At 38.9% G+C, this 22,391-nt stretch overlaps 2 protein-coding genes across 2 annotated transcripts in view; one reads left to right on the top strand and one right to left on the bottom strand.

The window, feature by feature from the left end:
* Positions 1-22,391, top strand: part of LOC134792172 (cytochrome b5-related protein-like) — a 526,347-nt gene that overhangs the window by 94,010 nt on the left and 409,946 nt on the right. The gene's annotated exons all lie outside the window — the stretch shown is intronic.
* Positions 12,771-14,019, bottom strand: LOC134792338 (uncharacterized). The gene is made up of 3 exons (XM_063763607.1): positions 13,792-14,019; positions 13,140-13,672; positions 12,771-13,098 (listed from the first exon to the last, which is right to left on the bottom strand). Exons 1-3 carry the CDS (start codon positions 14,017-14,019, stop codon positions 12,771-12,773), a joined length of 1,089 nt encoding a protein of 362 aa, XP_063619677.1.

Raw genomic sequence — 22,391 nt, 5'->3', positions numbered from 1 at the left:
GAACTCAACTGGCTTGGTTTTGCTACTCGTTGGTCCATACAAAGTCCACCCAAGCAAAGTGCGACAAGCGGCGGGCTCGTTACGTCTGCCTTCACGAACCTCGCGACATATTGACAGATGCCAATGCTCAGCACCAATAAGTACGGTTGGTGTAGCGTCAGCATATGTCAAGTATTCGGCTAGGTCTTTTAGGTGATCATAAGATTCAATAGTCTCTCTAGATAGAGTTTGTTCGTTCAAGCCTAATGATTGTACAGCCTTAGCACGATTTACCAAATGGATATCAGATTCATATTTACCTCTTATGTAAAAGTCAACGTATCTTACCTTTGTAGTTTTTTGTAAGCCCATGATACCATTGACAGTTATGAACTCTTCAGGCCCTATTAAACCTATGCGAGCAGCCACTTTACAATCGATCATAGTCGCAGTACTGCCATCATCGAGAAACGCGAAGGTTTCATAGCTGCCATTTGGCCCTGACAGTGTCACTGGTAAAACCTTCAACATTGTAATATTTGAACATATTTCATTAGACGTTTTATGTTGGTTACACGATATACCTATATTAGACACAGTCACATTGTTGTCTGACACCTTATTATCGACTGGCGAGGAACTCGACGTGTGCTGGGTACCACTTTCAGCCGCAGGAACGCAAATGACGTTATTAATCCGTGTATCGGGTGTAGGCGGTGATGTAAACGTATCCTGCCTGCCGTGCAAAAGAGGGTTGTGTCGAAAAGTACAACCATCGACCCCGCAAGGGTTGCTTTTGCATAATTTCCATAGGTGTGAGTTGTCTTTTAGACATCTATAACAAACTTTGTGTTCACGCAACCAACGCCACCTATCGTCAACAGATAACGACGTAAATTCAGTACAGTTTTTAATATTGTGGGATTTATTACAATAAACACACTCTATCTTACCAGTTGTTTTATTTTTGTCATGAGTGACGGCATGTATATTTTCACGTTTAAATGGTTTATTCATTGGAAAATGTACTCGTGATTGTTGCGGTATAGACGTAGAAAGCCCTACTTCTGGTGATAAAGCGAATTTAATATAGCGTTCGTGTTCACGTGTTAGAAAATCAGATAAAAGTTCTAACTTTGACTTGAGATGGTTTGACGTTTCTGACAAATCTGACGCATAATCAGACCATCTCATTTTCATTAAAGGGTTAAATTTTCCTAGAATATTATGAAACAGCTCCGGCGATTGTAAATATTCTCGTAGGCCGAGTAATTTCATAGTAGACAAAGAATTGCGTACCTTATTAGCGAAAATACCTATCTCCTTTAGGTCAGGCCCGAGCCGAGGCAGCGTTTTCAAAATCTGAACTTCGCCGAAGACAATCATTTCGGGACAAGCAAATGTACGTTCGAGTGCTGCCATTATATCTTCGGAAGCTGCCGCGGTATTGAGTAAAGAGGCGACGGCCTCCCGGGCGGGCCCGCGGAGTCCGTTATGTAGACGCGCCGTATTTTCTGCGGGGGAATAAGAAGTTTTAGTACTATCAAATAAGTATTTAAATTGAAGCCATTGTGACGAGTTGCCATAGAAAGTTGGAAGCTCAATTTTAGCTTTTCTTGGCACGTCTCGTGCGGCGAGCGCTTTAGCTGCGGCAGCCGTATCGGCAATAGCTTGTAAAAGCGTGGCAGAGCCGGTTATTGGCTCGGTTTGATCTTGACGGCGGCACTCTTGGTTTACATAATCATTATTAAAATCAATCACTGCATTATCGTGGCCGTTTTGACGTTTGACGTTTTCACGAAATAAAGGTGAATTAATACGGTTATTTACTACATTACACTCAACAGTAGGTTCTGGCCGTAAATTTATAGAGGGATCGGCAGTCATGGTGGTAACTACCGCTATATGGGGCGGAATAGTTACACCCACTTCGGCCCGTGTGTCTACGGGTTGCCTTTCCTGATTTACGTCACTAACCCAAGATGCTGTACGAGAATATGCATTACTAACCGTGTGATTGGATCGCTCCTCGGCTTCTAAGGCGGCTATTTTCGCTTGAAGTTCAAGCTGTTCTACCTGTTTAACCTGCTCAAGGAGTTTCCGTTGGTTGTCGAGCTCGCGTTGAAAGAGCTCCTGTTCCCTTTCTATGCTTTTGCGGGCCAAGTGGGCCTCCGCGGTCAATCGTCGTGCCCTAATCGTGGCCGATGATCGCGTAGAGCCCGAAGCGCGAGACCTGCAACTGAGGGGAACATTAACTTGTTCGGCGCTGGTGCCGGTTGTGAAGCACTCGCGAGACGTCCCGGGGATTTGCGGGTCGGAAGCCGCGGATGGTACGGTGGCGTCGGCCGCACCGTGGTTCAACTTTTTGGACTGGCCGAGCCTACCCGTGGCAGGGGCACTCGTTTCCGAGCGCGTCATTTTAGCGCTTTTAGCCGACTGCTTGGTTTTAGTAGATCGCAAGATCATGAGTATGCTCGAAGGACCAGATGAAAAGGAGGGAATTGGATAGCTAGAGGAAAATTAACAAAGCAGTCGACTTGATGCTATGGATTTATTTTGCGAACTGACATACAAAAATATAAACAGTCAAACATACATCAGAATTTAAATATGGAATTAAAAAAGAACTTGAGACTAAACATAGATAATAGTGTAAAAGTATCAAAAACTATTTACATATACACCCTTAACAGCGGTTTTCCGTCCTCTCCTACAATGTACTATTCGCAGATTGTTAGGCTGAGCAATTGAGCATGATCACTTTGTGCAAAAGGTTTCATCGAATTAGATAAGATTATTAACGTACCATGATTATTTAAAAGTTCGCTTTTATTTCGAGTACCTACAGGTGACTTCAGACATTACAAAATATGACTCAATTAATCAAGTTCAGAAACTTCCACTAATTACCGAAGTTATAAGAAAAACGTTCATTTTATTCGCATTCTTTTGACAAGATGAATGACTTCGTTATAAATAATGTACCATGTTTCGCAATATAAGACAAGCATCTACGCAAATACTTAGCTCAACAACTTAACAATCAAGTACAAACACAACAAACCTCGAGAAATTATTTACCTACAATTTTGTTAAGATATAATTTTTCACGCCACTGTTCGGAAATGTGGCAATAGATGGTCTAAAACCAAGCTGAAAAGTAGGCAATAGCTGTAGCACCTGAACCACCACTACTACAATGTTTCATTGTTATCATCATCTGTCATTGGTGACGGTTCGCTACAGCAATGAGTATCATTTAAAACATAAAAATCAATAAAAGGTCTTTTTTGGCGCAACTTTTTCCTTCAAAAATAAAATACGGTTATTTATAGGACCAATTTCTTGTTTGAAAAAAAAAAAGGAATGTCAAAACCATTCAGTTCATTTGTTTTAACAATTATCCATTCAGTTCATGCTTAAGGCGTTTTTTACTTTTGTAGCTGTTTGTGGTTTTTTTAGCAAAAACGCTTGTAAGTTTAGAGTCGGTTTGAAGCAAATAACAGAAAAACGCCTCTTAAAAGTGATAAAAAAAGTAAAAAAGGCGGGATTTGAAAATACTTACTGAATTGGATAGTGTAAATTGTGTTTGACTAAAAAATACAAGAAACGCGTATATCTACGCTCGCTATAAAAATGAGTTCTTCTAGTGAAGAAAATGATATTCTTACACTGACGCCTACCGAAATTCAAGAGACAGCACAGGCAGTGGCTAGTAATTTGCTACCTGAGAAATCGCGGGCAAGTACTTATAGTTATGCAAATGTTTTCTTATTTCCTCGCAGTAGTCGTGAAAAGCACTATGTAATGCCTCGGCCGGAAACGCTAAAGATGGACTCGTATTATTTGAGGGCCTCCACTAACGTGTCGGCCCTCAAACGACTCGTCCATCTTTTAGCGGTTTTCCATCCTCTCCTACAATGTACTATTCTTCCAGTACTTACGTTAGAATTAAAATGTATTATAATTAGGTACCTAACCTTCAAAACATGTTTGGCGAACCGTTCAATTTTCATTTTAAGGCCTATCTTGTATATATATGTATCTGTAACAACCTTGACGCCTCTGGGCGCCATTCATTTATTACCCCTATGTAAGAAAAATATACAGTCACCAGCAAAATATGTACAGTCAGCAGCAGAAGTTGCTAAGCGGGCGAGGTGTTCAAAATTACCTTGACACGCTCTTATTCTCTTTACAATAAAGTCGCGTCAAGATCATTTTGAACACCTGGCCCGCTTAGCCACTTTTGCTGCTGAATGTACACAGTCTATGCACTGACTTTTGATTTTGATTAATTTATTTCATAATGTGTATTAAATTACAATATAAATTATTCTAGGCAAAATACGACTTTATATTATGATATCTTTGGCATTTAGTCGCTGTCTATAATAAGTTATATGTATCTTAGATAATAACTGGACTTGTAGTAACTGGACCGATACCTAATAATTATTTACTAATATAACTCGTCATATTTTTTATTAATAGCAATTTTTATCAGGCTTCACTGAAAATCAGCGTCACGTTGTGTGTCCTAGGATTCACTTCGGGCCATCAGGATATTTTAAAACAATTATTTATGTTCTGTTAGTCTAAATGAAATTATGTTTTATGTTATTTTTGTGCTAATAAACATTTTTTATTCTTTAGAAATGTCGACCTAGTAAATGTTAATAGGCTCTGAAGGAAAGGGAGTATTTGCTAACATTCTACCTATTTGTTTTGCCTATTTAGCTATTGACACAGCAGTTAACTGAAACCTTGATTAAATTAACCTTCGGTAAATAATTCAGTAAATAAGAAGGTAGTCTAACAAATGTGGTGATTCCACTTTTTCAGGAGTTAAGAGGGGGTTAACGCAAAATTGTAGTTTATACTATATTGGCTTTTTACGCATTTATAATGCCTTGAAAAATTCATACGAAAATTATAATAAACTATATGTACTTATTTGCAAATATAGTCTATATTTGCAAGGACAGTCCTCTAAACAAAACCTTATAAGGCTGGCTCGATTAGTATGAAATACCTGCTGAAGTCTAGCACTAATAAAACGTTTATTCATGGTCAAGCCTTGGGTATCCTCTGATGTGGAACTAATTAGCTACATATCCATTACGAAGATTAAATTTTCGCTTGGCACTAAACAGCCCCTTTGAGGAAATACGCTTTTATGTGCATATTAAGTCATAAAAACTTTGCACGCATAGAACATGATAAAATAAAAACTTCAGACATTAAAAGTAGTATAGTTTCAAGATTAAGTTTAATGATCCCCAGTTATTTTACTGTTTATGTAAACACCTACTGGGCTCCTTTATCTTAAGAGAATAGTCAAGAACATTGAAATTGGATGCACATTGAGTTTCGCTATGTCCGTTTATCTGTCTGTCAGTCCGAGGTTTTACTCTATTATATTAATTTATATCGTTAGTGCTATAAATAATGCTTGCCAAAAACACAAGACCCGACACGTTTCAATAAAAACCTAAGGCCTAAACCACCATTAGGAAATTACTAGTTAATAATTTACTTAATTAAATTCAGTGGCCACTAACAACCTCATATTGATAAAATTGTCTAAATGGGTTTAGTAAGGGTTGTAAAATATTAAAAATTAAAATATCATTAGCTACCTTTTAGTAAGCCACCACGTTCGTATCTGTGAGAAACAATAGACGTTAGGACAATTTTAGGAGCCCGATCTGCTTTGAGATATCCTCAACAATTCCGAGCCAACCTTCGTCAAACCGAGGACACCGCAATAATGCCAGCATCGGAATTTATGTCGACCCCAGGCGCCCCCTTATCCCATCCAAATGGTCACTTTGAATAAAGCACCTGACAGTCTAAATAATACCATAGCCACGATAGGTAGCCTACTTAAAGGCACTGATTATATCGAAGAAGGGTTGATTCGTCTTGTATAATTATTATCTACGCAATTGAACGATCGTCCCCTATCCTCTTCAATTGCATGCTTGTGGATTTAATAAATAAAGTACGAAAACAAGATACTAAATATATTAGGAATCCTCTCGCCGTTGCTCTTTTCCTGTTTTGTTTCGCGCTGACTTAATTTACAAAAAAAATCTCAACTCAAAAAACTCCTTCTTACTTTTACTTTGACAAAATTACTAAATTTCCATTTGTTAGATAAATCAATTATGTTCCTCAAGTCTTACCACCAAGGTTATTTAATTAAATTGTTCGCTTTCTTAACGCCGCAACAAACATTCTGCTATTTTCAAGAAATTGTAGAGTGCCAATAATACAATTTTATCACAAAGCTTTTTAGAGTAAATAAGAAAGTCTCTGTGGACCCAAGAGGAAATAGTTTTCAATCGCGCCATGTCATTTGGCATTAGACCAAATTGCAAGACCAAACCAATTTCGCTTAAATACTTTAAGTGGTCAGCAATGTTAACAAAATTACGTTATAGGCACAAAGATTTGTACCTACTTAATAATTTATTGTCCCGAACAATGAACATGTTATGGAACGAAATTATTGGTCGGTACCTAATGCCGGAAAGCACGTTTCATAAAAGCTTATTATTTGTCCAGCGAAGTCGTTGCACTTCTTTTATTGAAAGCTGACTTAAATGTATCGTAGAATGGGTTCTTTTCCCTGATTTACAAGACACTGTCAGTTCAGATCCATATCTAATCCAGATCTAATACATAACATATTGTTAAGATCAGACTACACCTGACCTGATAGACTTCCCATATAACCATTCCAGTCGCAGAATCACAAAGTGGTAACTAAATGTCAGATGTGTCGTAACAGAGTCCACACAATGTGTCTAAAATTGTTTCGAAACAAAGTGTCGTCGCCGTGTCTACACTTTTCCGTAACAAGGTGTCGACACATTTGTGTGCACTTTGCGTGCGGTTTGCGACTAAATCTGACAGCAAATTTGTGACAGCAAATGTCAATATAAAATACCTCTTGAAAACCAAGGTTTGTCAAACTACTATTAGTGTCTCGTGTGCTCGTAATTCTAGTAAGTCATCATGGGATTCATGGGCAATGCAAATGATAATAATCGACCGAAACCATATAAACACCCAACACCCGTCAACCTTTTACAGAAAAGTTTTTAAAGAAATTCAATAAGCTACTTAGGTCAGGCAACGAATGCTCCAAAAGTTGTAGAGGGAAATGCTCGGAACACAATTTTTGACTCCGTAACTCGGTTTGACAAGTTAGGAGGTGAACATATCAAAAGTCCCCGGCCGTAGCCCTTGAGCGGGGGGGAGAGAGGGGGCTTTGAAGGTCCCATTTTCCCGTTTTTCGATTATATCTCGGAAACTATGCATCTCAGCGACATGGCCACTTATACAAAATGAAAGTTAATTTAATTTGTTACAAGTTTATTCAGTCAATTTTTAGGGTTCCGTACCCAAAGGGTAAAACGGGACCCTATTACTAAGACTCCGCTGTCCGTCCGTCCGTCCGTCTGTCACCAGGTTGTATCTAACGAACCGGGATAGCTAGACAGTTGAAATTTTCACAGATGATGTATTTCTGTTGCCGCTGTAACAACAAATACTAAAAACTACGGAACCCTCGGTGGGCGAGTCCGACTCGCACTTGTCCGGTTTTTCGATATGTTGAATAGTTTTTGAGATATCCGCTCTTGAAAGTTTATTTAGGGCTCTCAATTTTATCTTGATATATCTATATCAGTGAAGGTGCTAGGCCGTGTTTGGTATCGTTTTCGTATAAATCTGGGGTGCTGAATCCATTTAAGATATCACATTGACACCATTCCACAAAATAAAAATAAATCTTTTTAGGGTTCCGTACCTCAAAAGGAAAAAACAGAACCCTTATAGGATCACTCGTGCGTCTGTATGTATGTCCGTCTGAATACACAAAATAGTTCTTTACCTATAGATGACAGGAAAACCTATTAGAAATGTGCAGTCAAGCGCGAGTCGGACTTAATGTACGGAACCCTTAATACGCGAGTCCGACTCGCACTTGGCCGGTTTTTCGATATGTTGAATAGTTTTTGAGATATCCGCTCTTGAAAGTTTATTTAGGGCTCTCAATTTTATCTTGATATATCTATATCAGTGAAGGTGCTAGGCCGTGTTTGGTATCGTTTTCGTATAAATCTGGGGTGCTGAATCCATTAAAGATATCACATTGACACCATTCCACAAAATAAAAATAAATCTTTTTAGGGTTCCGTACCTCAAAAGGAAAAAACAGAACCCTTATAGGATCACTCGTGCGTCTGTATGTATGTCCGTCTGAATACACAAAATAGTTCTTTACCTATAGATGACAGGAAAACCTATTAGAAATGTGCAGTCAAGCGCGAGTCGGACTTAATGTACGGAACCCTTAATACGCGAGTCCGACTCGCACTTGGCCGGTTTTTTTGAAACTCTTCTTGACGCTTAACCGCTGAACCGATTTCGTTGAAATTTGGTATAGAAATAGTTTGCGTCCCGGAACAGGACATAGGATAGATCTTATAACCAAAATCATCTTTTGAAGGTGTGAAAAGTGGCGTGGAAATTTGTACGGGAAATCAATAACCGCTGAACCGATTTATATGAAATTTGGGATGGTCTACATCTTTGATTTAGTTAAAAATGATGAAAAAACATGACTTCAAACCTAAACTTAAACAGTATTAACTTCAAGAAGTCAATTCTGAATTCCCCCCTACACCTCATTTCACACCTTTAAAGGATGATTTTTGAGATAACTTATTATATCCTGTCTCGGGACTCAAAATATATGTGTACCAAATTTAAATTAAAACTGTTCAGCAGTTTAAGCGTGAAGAGGAGTTTAAAAGAAAGTATTTTAATAAGTTTATATGTTTTTACTTCGGAATGGTGTCAATGTGATACCTTAACTAAATTTGGTACTGCGAATTTATACGAAAACGATACCAAACATGGCCTCGTAGCTTTACTGTTGTAGAAGTCAAAATAAAATTGAGAGCCGTAAATTCTTATTACTTGGCCAAACTTGTGTAGAAGGAAAAGGTAAAATAAAAGTCTTCGGCAGGAATATAAGACACAAATATATTTTTCATCACACTTGCTCGGAAAAGATGTATTTACACGTAGGGCTTGCGGGCGGGAAATTGAATTTTTCGCCCTAGGGCGGAAAAAATCTTTTCCGAGCAAGTGTGATGAAAAACACTTATTTACACGTAGGGCTTGCGGGCGGAAAAGATTTTTTCCGCCCTAGGGCGGAAAAGTGTTTTATACAGAAGTTTGTTTTTATTAATTCTCCTTTTTTTCCTTACAAGTGTGATGAAAAACATTGTGTGTGCCACGGGCGGTAAAGAAATTCCGAACTCGTGAACATTTTAAGCCCTCGCTTCGCGTCGGGCTTAAAATTGACACTCGTTCGTAATTTCTTATTTCCCGCCCTTAATACACAATGTACTATTTTTTTTGCGTTACTATTTCATTCATCAAATATAAACATACCTTGATTATACTATTCTAGTGAGATCCTCATAGATAAACAAAAACATTTACTTAAAAAATTACAAGGTCGAAATGTCACGGAACTTGTGAGAGTAATATGTGAAAAATATAAACTTTTATGACAAAAAAAATCTGGACACAATTTAAGAATCACCCAATTGCGTCGAGGAATCATCTGTATTTTTGCTTGTTTCATTACCTCCTCGCTTCTTTTTTGTCCTTTGTATTCTGTAGCAATTTGTTAGATCTGAAAATAAAGATAACTTGCGTCGTCACGGATGTCGATTTATAGGTTTTAGGGAGTGCAGAATTCGAAAACGATGATCATTTTATAATCCAAGATGGCGGCTACGTATTTTGTCATAAAAGTGGAATCCAAAATAGTCATCATTTTCGAAATCTGCGCCCCCTAAAACCTATAAAATGACATCCATGACGACTTTTATGACATAGTGCATGGCCGCCATCTTGGAATCCAAAATAGTCATCATTTTCGAAATCTGCGCCCCCTAAAACCTATAAAACGATATCCATGACGACTTTTATGACATAGTGCATTGCCGCCATTTTTAAATTGAAAATGTTATCATTTTCGAAATCTGCGCCCCCCAAAACCTATAAAACGACACCCATGACGACTTTTATGACATAGTGCATGGCCGCCATTTTGGATTCCAAAATGGTCATCATTTTCGAAAGCGGGGCCCCCTAAAACCTATAAAACGACATACATGACGACTTTTATGACATAGTGCATGGCCGCCATCTTGGAATCCAAAATGGTCATCATTTTCGAAATCTGCGCCCCCTAAAACCTATAAAACGACACCCATGACGACTTTTATGACATAGTGCATGGCCGCCATTTTGGATTTCAAAATGGTCATCATTTTCTAAATCGGGGCCCCCTAAAACCTATAAAACGACATCCATGACGACTTTTATGACATAGTGCATGGCCGCCATCTTGGAATCCAAAATGGTTATCATTTTCGAAATCTGCGCCCCCTAAAACCTATAAAACGACACCCATGACGACTTTTATGGCATAGTGCATTGCCGCCATTTTGGATTCCAAAATGGTCATCATTTTCAAAATTGGGGCCCCCTAAAACGTATAAAACGACATCCATGACGACTTTTATGACACAGTGCATGGCCGCCATTTCGGATTCCAAAATGGTCATTATTTTCGAAATCGGCACTCCCTAAAACCTATATATCGACACCCATCTCGACTTTTATGACAAAGTGTTTTGCTACCATCTGCATGCAAGACATTTCTATTATTTTTACGTACCAAAATGGCCCCCTGTCAACTTTCAATCGAGATTTAATCGATAATTTATTCGATTAATATTCAGATTAATTCAATTTCAATCTATGTTAGGTCGACTAAACTAATCGCGATCAAAATTTGAGAATTAACTTTTTTTATTCCATTAATTAGTCGAATAAACAGTTATTCGATTAATGCCCATCTCTGACCACGGCATTTTTACACTTTGAGAATATCTGAAAACAAATCAACACAAGGAGCCATTTTGCAAATCCAGTAACATACCAGTAACTTTGTTATTACTTTTGACACCGCGTGTCATGTGTCAACACAGAGTCGACACAAAGTCGAAACATTGCAACTACTTTGTGACTGCAATATTTCTCAGCCTTAAACCATATTTATACATCATAATTAACAAGTTTCGTAGTATGTAAAGCGTTATTTCTGTTATTTAAGTATAGTATACGCATCGAAGTACTAAAAATGCTTCAAATAATATAGTTATGAACACAGGCACTGAGAAGTAAACAATTTCATTTCCGGCTAAACTAAAACAATGTGGTGGCGCGTTGATTATATTACACTTAGTTTATCAAATCACTCGAGCAGTTTAATTCCCCATAATAATTTAAGTCCTATTGTAATATAAATGCAAACAATATATAATTACGTCTTGTAATCCGTTTTAGAGATGGCGTATTAATGTCACTTATTTTTATTTAAGTATTTTTCCATCTGACAGTTTCCATTTGACAGGAACAAAATGAACGAATGAACGAATGATTTTGGCATAAAGTAGTCGCAAACCCGAAACAATGTGTGCACACGGCGACCACACTTTATGTCACTTTGTGTCATGTGTCGACCCTTCCCCATTTCTGGTAACTGTGTCGACACGGCGACGACTCTGCGACTGGAATTGTGACCGAAACAGACGGTGTCGACCCAAGATGTGTCAACACCGCGTCGTAACGGCGACTGGAAATGGTTGTATGGGTTGTGAAACTATTACATTTGTTGCGTTCTAAATTTGACTTCTGGCGTCAGGTATCCAAATTCATTACAGTGAAATCTTTTACATGTAACATACGAAATAAAAAGTTACAAGATTTCACTTCCAGAAATTCGATTAAGAGTTATGTACCTACTCACTGGATTTTTTCTAGTCATACAAGAACAATAAACAATTAAAATTGACACTTTTTTTTTACTTCGATATTTAGATTAACTAGCTACTTAGTAGGTAAAATGTTTTCAAACTGTATATATATATATATATATATTTACTACTGATGTAATTAATAAGTAGGTACGCATATACCGTAGGTATTCTTATGATATTGTGTTTTCACCTTAGCATTAAAACCACTCAGCTTGTTTGAATAATTTGAGATGTCAATCGATATCTTTATATACTTAATGCAAAAAAAAAAAAGACTCACATTAAGTCCCATAAAAAATTGTAGCAATGTTGTTTCTGAATAATATACATGTACTTATACTCTAAACGTTAACCAATTCGAATGATATTTCCAGCCTCGGCTTCATATGTGCGCTGTAGCCTCAATAACGATTGCTATCGGGCCGTTATTGTTTCCGCTTGAAGTGGTCGGGGTGGCGTGCAACAACTAAAGCTCAGTTGCCTGGGTTTGAACTTACAACTGAATTGACGTTGGATTTTAAACGACGTTCTAATAATGGGCACACACAACACACATAGGTACCTACTTAAAGCCTGTATTTTTACTGTTATTCACTACGTTGTTACAAATAGAATAGAGATATGAAACCCTGTTCCATCAGGGAAAGCACTGGAATTAGTCAAATGAGTAGTTACATTGGTAAGTAAACTAATAGGTAGGTACAGTCAACGTCAAAGATACCTATGTTTATATTTCTCGCCTTATTAAAAAGGAGTATTGTAACCGTGTTAATGGAATATAATGCCCATAGGTTATAGGTTATATAGGTTCTGGTTTCCGCAACTCGACCTCATATTATTGCGCCTATTTTGCGTGGTGGGTTGGCGGCACTATTCTTGCCAACCCAACTCTACCAAGAAGCCTAGCAGACCCTTGACGTTGCCGACGACTTCTGGGAGAGACCCCGGCGAGCCGAGGAGTTGTGCCCGGTATTCTGCCACCCCTGGGCATTCGAGAATGACGTGGGCGGCTGTCTCCTCTGCCTCCATGCATGCTCTGCAGAGAGGGCTATCTGTAACACGTAGGGTTAATAGGTGCTTGTTAAATGAGGCGTGGCCAGTCATGGTCTCAGCTATAAGCCGGAGCTGTAGTCTCTTCAGCTGTCGCAGCCTCCGCGACAGATTGGGGTTGAGTATCGGGAGGGCTTCCTTCGCCTGCCTGCAAGTGCCTAGGTTAGACCAGTATTGTTGGTGTTTTACCTTGGTCGCCTACTGTGTCGCAGCATGTTCCGGAGCCAGGCATATGACAGAGGTAGGATTGGCTCAGGTCCTGCCACCTCCAGTTCCGAGCCTCCTCTCGCCAAGATGTCGGCTGCATCGTTACCTCGTGAGTTGATGTGTCCTTTGATCCACTGCAGAGATACGCCATTGGTGGTACATACCTCTGACAGAGCTTTATGACATTCGTAGATTAGCCCTGAAGTGAAAGTATAACTTTGTAGAGCTTGTAGTACTGATCGACTATCAGAGAGTATGCGGATGGGGTAGTCCATTACTTCCCTTGAGGCGATTGCGTGTGCTGCCATTATGATGCCCATACATTCCGCCTGGAAGACTGTGTTATGGGCACCAAGTGGTGTCGAGATGTGTATGTTTAGCTCCTCTGAGAAAACCCCAGCGCCAGTGCCTGACCTTGTCTTTGATCCGTCCGTGAAGATTCTCAGCTCTCTTGGGTTGAGTCCTTCATGGGGTTCTTCGTGTAATTGTATTTTGTATTTCTTGTCGAAGACGAACTGCTTGGGTATCCTGTCAGTCACCGCTTCTATGAGCGGTTCCTTACCTATGGCCTCGTAGAGGATTTCAGTGTGTGGCACCCAGGCGGTCTCCAGAGATTAGATTTTTTGAGACGTACCGCCGCAGCTAGCGCTTCCTGTTGTATAAAGAGGTGCAGCGGCGGCAGGCCCAGTAAGGCTTCCAGGGTTGCGGTTAGTGTTGTCCTCGTGCAGCCCGTTGTCGCCATACATGCCAACCTCTGGAGTCGTTGTAGTTTAGCCTCTACTATGATGGTAGTTTGGTGCGTGGCCACCATAATATCGCGCCGTAGCTTATTATTGGTCTTATGACTGCCTGGTAAAGCCATAGAGTTAGCCTGGGAGTTAATCCCCAGGTTCTACCCACCATTCTACGACATTGCCAGAAAGCGACTGATATAATGCCCATATCACTTTAAATGTAATAATAACGGGTCTCGCGAGCTCATTAAGAATGCAGTCATAGCAAAGCTCTATTATGGTGAGAATATTTATTATTCATATTATACATTCTCATACACACTCTAAATTAGCGTAAATTGCCGGATTTTATAGGTCGGCACTGAATATAAAGTGTTGTTTTCACATCTGTATTCAGAGTTCTGTACATCTGAACACGATAAAACTACATACAGCGTGCAGTGAAAGAAACCGCACAACTTACAGCTCCAATAATCCTCTTCGGGCGCGTACGCAACCGGAGCTTCGTAACCTGTTGCGATCGAAATATTTTTCGGTCTTATACGAAACCGGTTGCGATCAAAAACTATTTTCTTCTTATAGGTGACCAGTTACGATCAAACACTTTGACTACCCCCTACAAAAAGCATAAGAAAGTATGTACATATATTGAAATTACTGTTTTTTTAAATAATAAGTAAACGTAAAGGCCTTCACCCGAAGAGGGGTCTCTACAAAATAATAATATATTCTTTTAACTTATCAAAACATTTTTTTTTTACTTTTTATGTACCACGTAGAGAATTAATAAAGGCTTTTTATTTTATTTTTATTTAAACGTTTTGTCGCAGTTGTGCTTTCACGCGTAGGACTTAATGATAATTCATGTCGAGTCGCATTGTCTCGTTTATTTCTCGAGTTAGGTCAGTGTCTAACACTAAAGTACAAGTCCCGTGCATTACGAGACCGTTTTATCATATTAGAGCCCGTCGCACTCCTACTGTAGCATTTCTTTTTATTTCATCGCGTCATGGTTCGAATAAAACTTTATCCAGCTACCTTTTGCGAAGGATTTGCAAATAAATTTCCTAAATTTTACATTGTTATAGAGTGTATCGTTCTATATTTAGGTCAAATGTTACTGAAAAATTCAATCGATAAAAAGGCCGACCTGTAACTATATTTTGCAGAAATTTCTGATATTAGAATTAACTTATGAATAGTCATGAAAAGTCATATTTGCATGAATAGAATAGAATAGAATAGGCAAAAACTTTCTGCTATAACAGGCCAATTAGAGGTTTAGTTACCTATTCGATCTGTTTCCAATATGATACTGATATTTTACTGCAAAAGTGACATTCCTTCAACCAAAAATGCACTTTTGACGCTAACAGATCAGCATCATATCGAAAACAAATCGAATAACTAAAACTTAATTGGCCTATAAGTCAAGTTACTACACTGCCACGCGTGCTCGTTTAAAACATTCGTAATTTTATTCGTGCCGTTCAGAACCAAGGCAATGGCTTTATAGTGAATAAACATGATCCTAATGAAACGAAGAGTTTAGGTATGAAATATTAAAGTCCACACTTTCATTATTATAAGTTTACGTCATATTGGGATTAACTGAAGCACGTAATTTGCCGAAATCGCCGCAGTTAATGCGGTAAGCATGTCGAGGATGAATTAATCGGTCGTAGCCGCTGTCTGTCGTTAACCTTTATGCGTGTACGGGTAGGCTTTATCATAAAGCAGAGTAACAAAAATCTCCTCGCCGGGCGCCGCCCTGGCGCGCTATTAAACGTAAGCTACTGTACTGGTGGCGCTTTCATATTATTGAAATGAAATGAAAATCTTTATTTCAGGCAACTAGTAGCCCATAGATAAATACCTTAAAACTAGCATACATATCATAAAATTATATTTTAAAAATAAATACTACAAAGCACTAATACATAATATAATAATTGTTCGCTTCGAAGAGCACGAAGCAATGGCTCGCCAGAGCGATCAATTCTTCCGCGGTTTTATATGTAAGTAAGTACAATGACATTCTTGACCAGATGGTAGTGTGGATACGTGTAGCAGAAAAGCGCGTTTTATGGTTGAAAGGTGTTAGGTACATTTATATGTAAGTATACTGAATTGTAATACATCTGAATGATGATGAAGTGAATTTTCTAAAGTGTTTTGAAAGTAATTTAAAACATATGATTTTCGCCTCATTATAGAGGCAAGCATGATGATAATGGTTAATAAACGTAAAATTTTGTTAACATGTACTACAGGCTGATACAAGGCGGAATAGGAGACTATAAGCTATGCGACATAATGTACCTATGTTGAACAAATAAAGGTTTCTGATTTTTCCATACATTCATCATTTTCTTTACTGGCCAGAGACAAGTTTCGAGAGGGCAACTATTTATTGGTTGTAATTATTTACTGCCACGGCAATTATGAAACAATTTATCTCGCAATAGCCATGTGGTTTTTCGAATTCCCCAGTTTTCAATTATTTCTGCGGTGCGCAGTGCCATTTTATGTGTACTATAAACTGGCAATGAGTAGTCCAGCATCGTCAGTGGTACAGTCACCTGCAATAATATGTTACACAACGAAGGCCGCAAAAATATCTGACACGATCTTATTTGTAGAGCTTTAAGAGCGTGTCACATATTTTTACGGCCTTCGAAGAGTAACATATTATTGCAGGTGCCCAAAGCTGTATTTGGTTAGCTATAGTTTTTCAACAAGCGAATAGCCAATTCCAATCATAATCAACTATCCTATTGTACGCGCATAACAATCGATACGAGTATAACTACGGAGATTATGCCAGAGGCGGTCCGGGGTTTTGTTTCATCAACTAGTGAAAACCACCTCATTAATCTAACCTGTATTTTTTTTGTACTTGTACTAAAAATTATTTGATGAACCGAAAAACCTTAGTAATGATGCCAATAACTTTACTGCTAATTCCATAGATAACTGTCAAACTCTTTCATTGAACAAAAAAATCACATACATACATGGCGAGTTATCATAAAATATAGATCTGGCAGAGATTTTCAAAATAAAGTTACTTATTAATATACAGTAACGTATTAACTTAGTTAAACATCACCATCAAGAATTTAAAATATTCAAAATTATGTTGAATTATTGTGTTGTTAGAAATATATTTAGAACTTTAGATAGAGAAAATTGACACACCAATGAGCTTTGTTTACGAACTTTTCAATAAAGCCTCTGAAAGCTTGCGTAACTGTAGTTTTTGTGAGTCTTCCAAAAGTTACCTACAGATGTAACTACAAATATAAATGTATAGTCAGTTGACATGCAGATGTTGTTCATATTCTAACTAGTTCACTTGTGGTGTACATACTTGCTTGTGGTTTAAGATGGATTCGGGTAATTCCGAATGTCGAAAACCGTCGGATAATTCCGAAAAGGGATGGAATTTTGGATTATTTTCATCTGGTTTTTGAAAAGTCATTAACTTGTCTTCATATTCCATTTTCATTTTACAGTAAAGTGAACCTTAAAATTAAACCAGTTTTAATGATAGCAGAACGGCGGGCCTTTATTTTTAATAATAATTTGAAATATGGTAACAAGCATCACCGTGTATGTTTAATGATAGCATATCTGCTTTATTTTGCTGACTTAGCTTCGAAAGCGCGATAAGTACTCGGTGGTGCTGACAAAATATCTTTTTATCTCTTTAGCAGTGGAGACGTCCGGGTGTTGGTGTGCCGAGGCCAACATTTTCTTGAGCGAATTGGGGCAGCGTTTGAGGAAGGGAAGTCATGACTCCTGATGCAGAGGCTGTCTATCGCGGTCTAGCGTGGCAACGCGGCGAGTGTGATGGGTACCTTTGCGTCTGGAAGGGCACGGGACGGGTTATTCGACTAAGTTTTTAGTTGTGAGTTGTGACGTTGTTAACTTAGTTTAGTTTTTAGTTAATTTTAATGTAATTTATTAATTTAATGATTGAGTATGTTTAGGTATAAGTTTTAATTTCTAATAGGATTAGTTGTATTGATTATTTGTGTAATATTTGGATTGTTGAATAAATGATTACCTTTAGTTTTAATCTGCGACTGATTCGCATTACACTCGTTCTTCTTCCATTTTCCATCGTATTTTCACGGAAACGCATTAACGTGTCTTGCTATTTCAGTCAGTCTCGGTACAAAAACTACTGAGATTGACTGAAGTAGCATGACAAATACGAACGTTCCCGAAAAAATACGATGGAAAACAATTATGCTCTACATCTGTAACATAATATTATCACATTTAACAGAATGAACACATTCACAATTAGTCAAATGCTACAATATCCAGTTGTGTAACATGTTAATTTAATCTTCCTCGTCATTGAGTTGCCACGACTCGAGTAAAGCAAAACATAATCAAACACTCCGAAAATAGCCCATATATCAATTTGATGACAATGTTTAATAACAGGGTTAAATACATAAAGAAAGGGTGTATTATAGAAGAGATAATTTATATTGTTTTTTGTGATAACTTATTGTATTAACTATTGTGTAGTCCTTGTTATTTGTATAGGTTTGTTATAAAAATATTATAAATATTACTTGATATTGTAAGCATTCAATAGTAAAATAACAATGTACTTTTAAAACCTTTTGTCTTCTGTTTGTTATACCTACCCAAAAATGTCAGTGTGTGTGACATTTTTGGATAGCCTACATTATTGGGACATAGTAAAATACCTACTTACGTGTAAACTATTTTGTTATTTCGAGTTAATGAACCTGTCTATTATTGTTCCCAGATATAAGTTAAACGGTTTAACTTACACACACACACACACACATGGGCTTAACTTAAACCCATTGTCGCTATTCGCAGTGGCAGTTGCGTTTACTGTATGGTTTTAGTTATAGTGTATTTAACAATAAGTAAACAAACCACAATACAGTATTTAATTGATCAAGACTATTCATGTGAATTAATAATTCAATATAATTATTCGATTTTCCGCTTTTCAGCGCAGAAATTTTAGTTTTACAATTTATCTGCTCACATCCACCTTAATATAAATAAAAAGGTTTGTATTTTCCCGTTTTACTACTTAACATACTATACAAGTACTTAGTCTAAAGCTATTTATCTTCTTTTTAACAAAAGAGTATAAGTACTTGCTGTTTCTGCCCCAGTTAGCCATTTCAAGAGTGAATGAGGGACGGTTTACCTTTGTGTGCTCTTATTAATACTCTAACACGGGGTTTAACCTCGTATAACTGACTTTGTGGCTTTAGCAACTTAGGAAAGGAACTAGTCTAATGCGAGGTGTGTGTGTGTTAATATGGCATTGACCGTTGAATAATGATTATACTTAGTGAAATCCAAATGTTTACATTAATCTACATTATCTCTTAAAAAAAATCCATGGGGTATGAACCTATCCTAGCGTCAGTAATAATTAGACAAACAGAAATTGGGCACGAAGTACATTAGTATCATGTGTCTCGCTGTCTCTTTAGATAAACTATCGTGTCCTGCTTACGTCTCAATAATCTTAATATTGACCAGTCTGTGATCAACTTACTCGTATTGTCAATTTAATTAAACTATTCTACCTTTTTAAATGTTCGACACATTAAAGTGGATAAAGTGGATAAACCTTTAGTGTGTTAACCTTGTGATATTAATTCCATGTCCTTATGACATGGAATTAATGAATTTAACACTTCAAACTTTCACGTTTTGTACACATAATTAATGTTATTAAAGGGTCTAAAGCGGTTCGCGGGTCTGAAACGCCCTGAAACCTGGATGAAACGTCGGAAAAAAGCTAAAATAATGAAATTTAATTTTTACACACTTTTAAACCCGTTAATGACATTAATTATGAATGGATTGGAGATAAGAATGATGCCCAATACTACATTTTTCAAGAATACTTTTCATATAACAAAACCGTTGACCAAAGACACGCAACTTTATTAATTCTATCACCGTCTAATTTTGAGACAAGCTGGATGGAGCCTTAGATTTGCTTTACTTGGCACAAGGATGTGAAAATGGAGTTGAATTTGTTGTTGACTCAGTCATCCGGTAAAGGTAACTTGCTTCAAGTTCGTCATTTTAAACTTTACAGATAACTCTCATCCTTTTGATCGCTTCCGAACTTCTGAGGATCGCACCTTTCCTTGATACCTTGATCTTGTCAAGTAGCTGTGAAACGAGTATAATGATTTTGAAAGTGTCAGTACCGTTTGTCTTTCGATTATTTACATCATACGTATAGGTGATTCAGCTTTGAATTTTCTATCTTCCCTGATTGTAAAAAATAAATCTTATAGCACCAAACTAATCCCTTCGTTTCCTTATACCTAACTCTTAGCTTCTAAAGTAGTGCTTTGCATTATTTAAATCTACCTGTTGCTAGACATACCGCTAGGATTTATATCAAAGCATCAATCACCCGCGCGCAACGTGTGCGTTCAATTTACAAAGCCATATCAGGCACATACATTAACGAATAGTACATTTATCACCGAACCCTGACTATAGTGCTCGTAAGCGAATTAACGTGTAACCCACACAATAATGTTTATTAATTCCTGTTGGTACTTAACTAATCCTTATTCAAGTGCGTACTAAAATTATTCTACACCTAAATTTATGGAATATTTAATTGAGTAAATAGGTACCAATTAAAAGGAAAGGGGACGGCCGCTGCTCCATACAAACGTAGTCCCTATTTTCTTCTCTGGATATATACATTATTGAAAACATTTTAACGTAATTTGATGTATATTAATTAACCACATATATGTCCCTACGTTTAACTTTTATTTATTGTAAAAACACACACACAGTCCACAGGAGGGGACCCAGAACAGACCCCTGTGGGACCCCACACACCATGGCCCTCGCGCCCCGGACACCCCTCTACTCATAGAGCACTACCCGCCCCGTCAGGTATTGCTCTATGACGCGCCTCAGATAGTGAGGCACTCCATGGTAGCGGAGTGCCTCCCCAATGACCGTATAGGGGAGGGACCCGAACGCGTTGGCGATGTCCAATGACACCGCCACCACTCCCTCCCCCTGGTCTGCCGCACGTAGCCCGAAACCCCTCAACGCGCCCACCGCGTTTATAGTGGACCGCCCCCTACGGAACCCGAACTGGCTGTCATGCAAGTTCGGACCTGTTTCCACTAGGTGCTGCTGTATACGGGAGGCCAGGATTCGCTCGAAAAGCTTCCCGACCTCATCCAGCAGCACGATGGGGCGGTAGCCAGCGGGGGAGTCTGGTGGGCGCCCCTCCTTCCTCAGCAGGCACAATCGCCCCTCCTTCCAGCATCCCGGGAAGCGCCCCTCCTCGAGGCAGTCGTCCAGGAGGGATCTGAGACGTTTCCCGAGGTAACACTTTAAACTCTCGCGTTTTGTACACATATTTAATTACACAAACGGGTCTACCGCGATATAATTTCATTGTTTTTACCTTTAATTCCGACGTTTCAGCTGAGTTGCACCAGCTGTGATCACGGAAAGACTGACGTCCCAACAAATGTCAACAGAGATATTAATAAAACACCACTAAACTAACCGAAATTAGTTTACTTAATTAGTCTACTTGGGGACCAGTGATTCAAATGTTGAAACCAGCGGATATATCTTCGGACCAGTGTACGGATACTGTGAGTGTTGCGTGTCGTGCCGTGGACAATAAACATTAAACTTTAACGGGTAGCTGCAAGTTCTTTGTCTACCCCAAACATTTTTATAAACTAATTTCGGGTAGTTTAGTGGTGTTTTATTAATATCTCTGTTGACATTTGTTGGGACGTCAGTCTTTCCGTGACCACAGCTGGTGCAACTCAGCTGAAACGTCGGAATTAAAGGTAAAAACAATGAAATTATATCGCGGTAGACCCGTTTGTGTAATTAAATATGTTTCCCGAGGTGCTTGAGTGCCAGGAAAAGCATTTTTCCTGGCACTCCGTCCGGTCCCGGCGTTTTGCGCGAGCCCCTCAGCCGGTCCATTGCCCACTCTATCTCGTCGTCGGTGATGGGGACGATGACGAGAGGTTCCACTGGGTCCACTACTGGGGGGGCCATCACCGGTGGGACAAAGTGCGGTGCCTCCGGAAATAGGCCCTCAACCACTCTTCAGAGGAGTTCTGGGTCCATCGACTCTATGGGCGAGGCGCTCTGCAATTTGTTGCGCACCATTCTGTAAGGGCGGCCCCATGGGTCCCTATTGAGTGTTGCCAAGAACTCCTCCCACCCCTCGCTCTTCGCCTTCTTAATGGCCTGCTGGAGGGCCCGCTTCTTCTCTGCCCATGCGGTGCGGAGGAGCTCCTCCTCCTCAGCGGTGTGCCTCCTCCTCCTGCATCGCGTGTAGGCCCGCCGGGCATTATTGGAGGCCGTGTGGAGGGCGGCGATCTCCGGGGTCCACCAGTAGACTTGTTTTTTGCCCCGGGCAGGCCGGGCCCGGGGCATGGAAGCGTCACAAACAGTCTCA

This window comes from Cydia splendana, chromosome 7 (assembly GCF_910591565.1).
Source record: "Cydia splendana chromosome 7, ilCydSple1.2, whole genome shotgun sequence".
Lineage (NCBI taxonomy): Eukaryota > Metazoa > Arthropoda > Insecta > Lepidoptera > Tortricidae > Cydia > Cydia splendana.
This window is presented reverse-complemented; position numbering and strand designations above follow the sequence as displayed.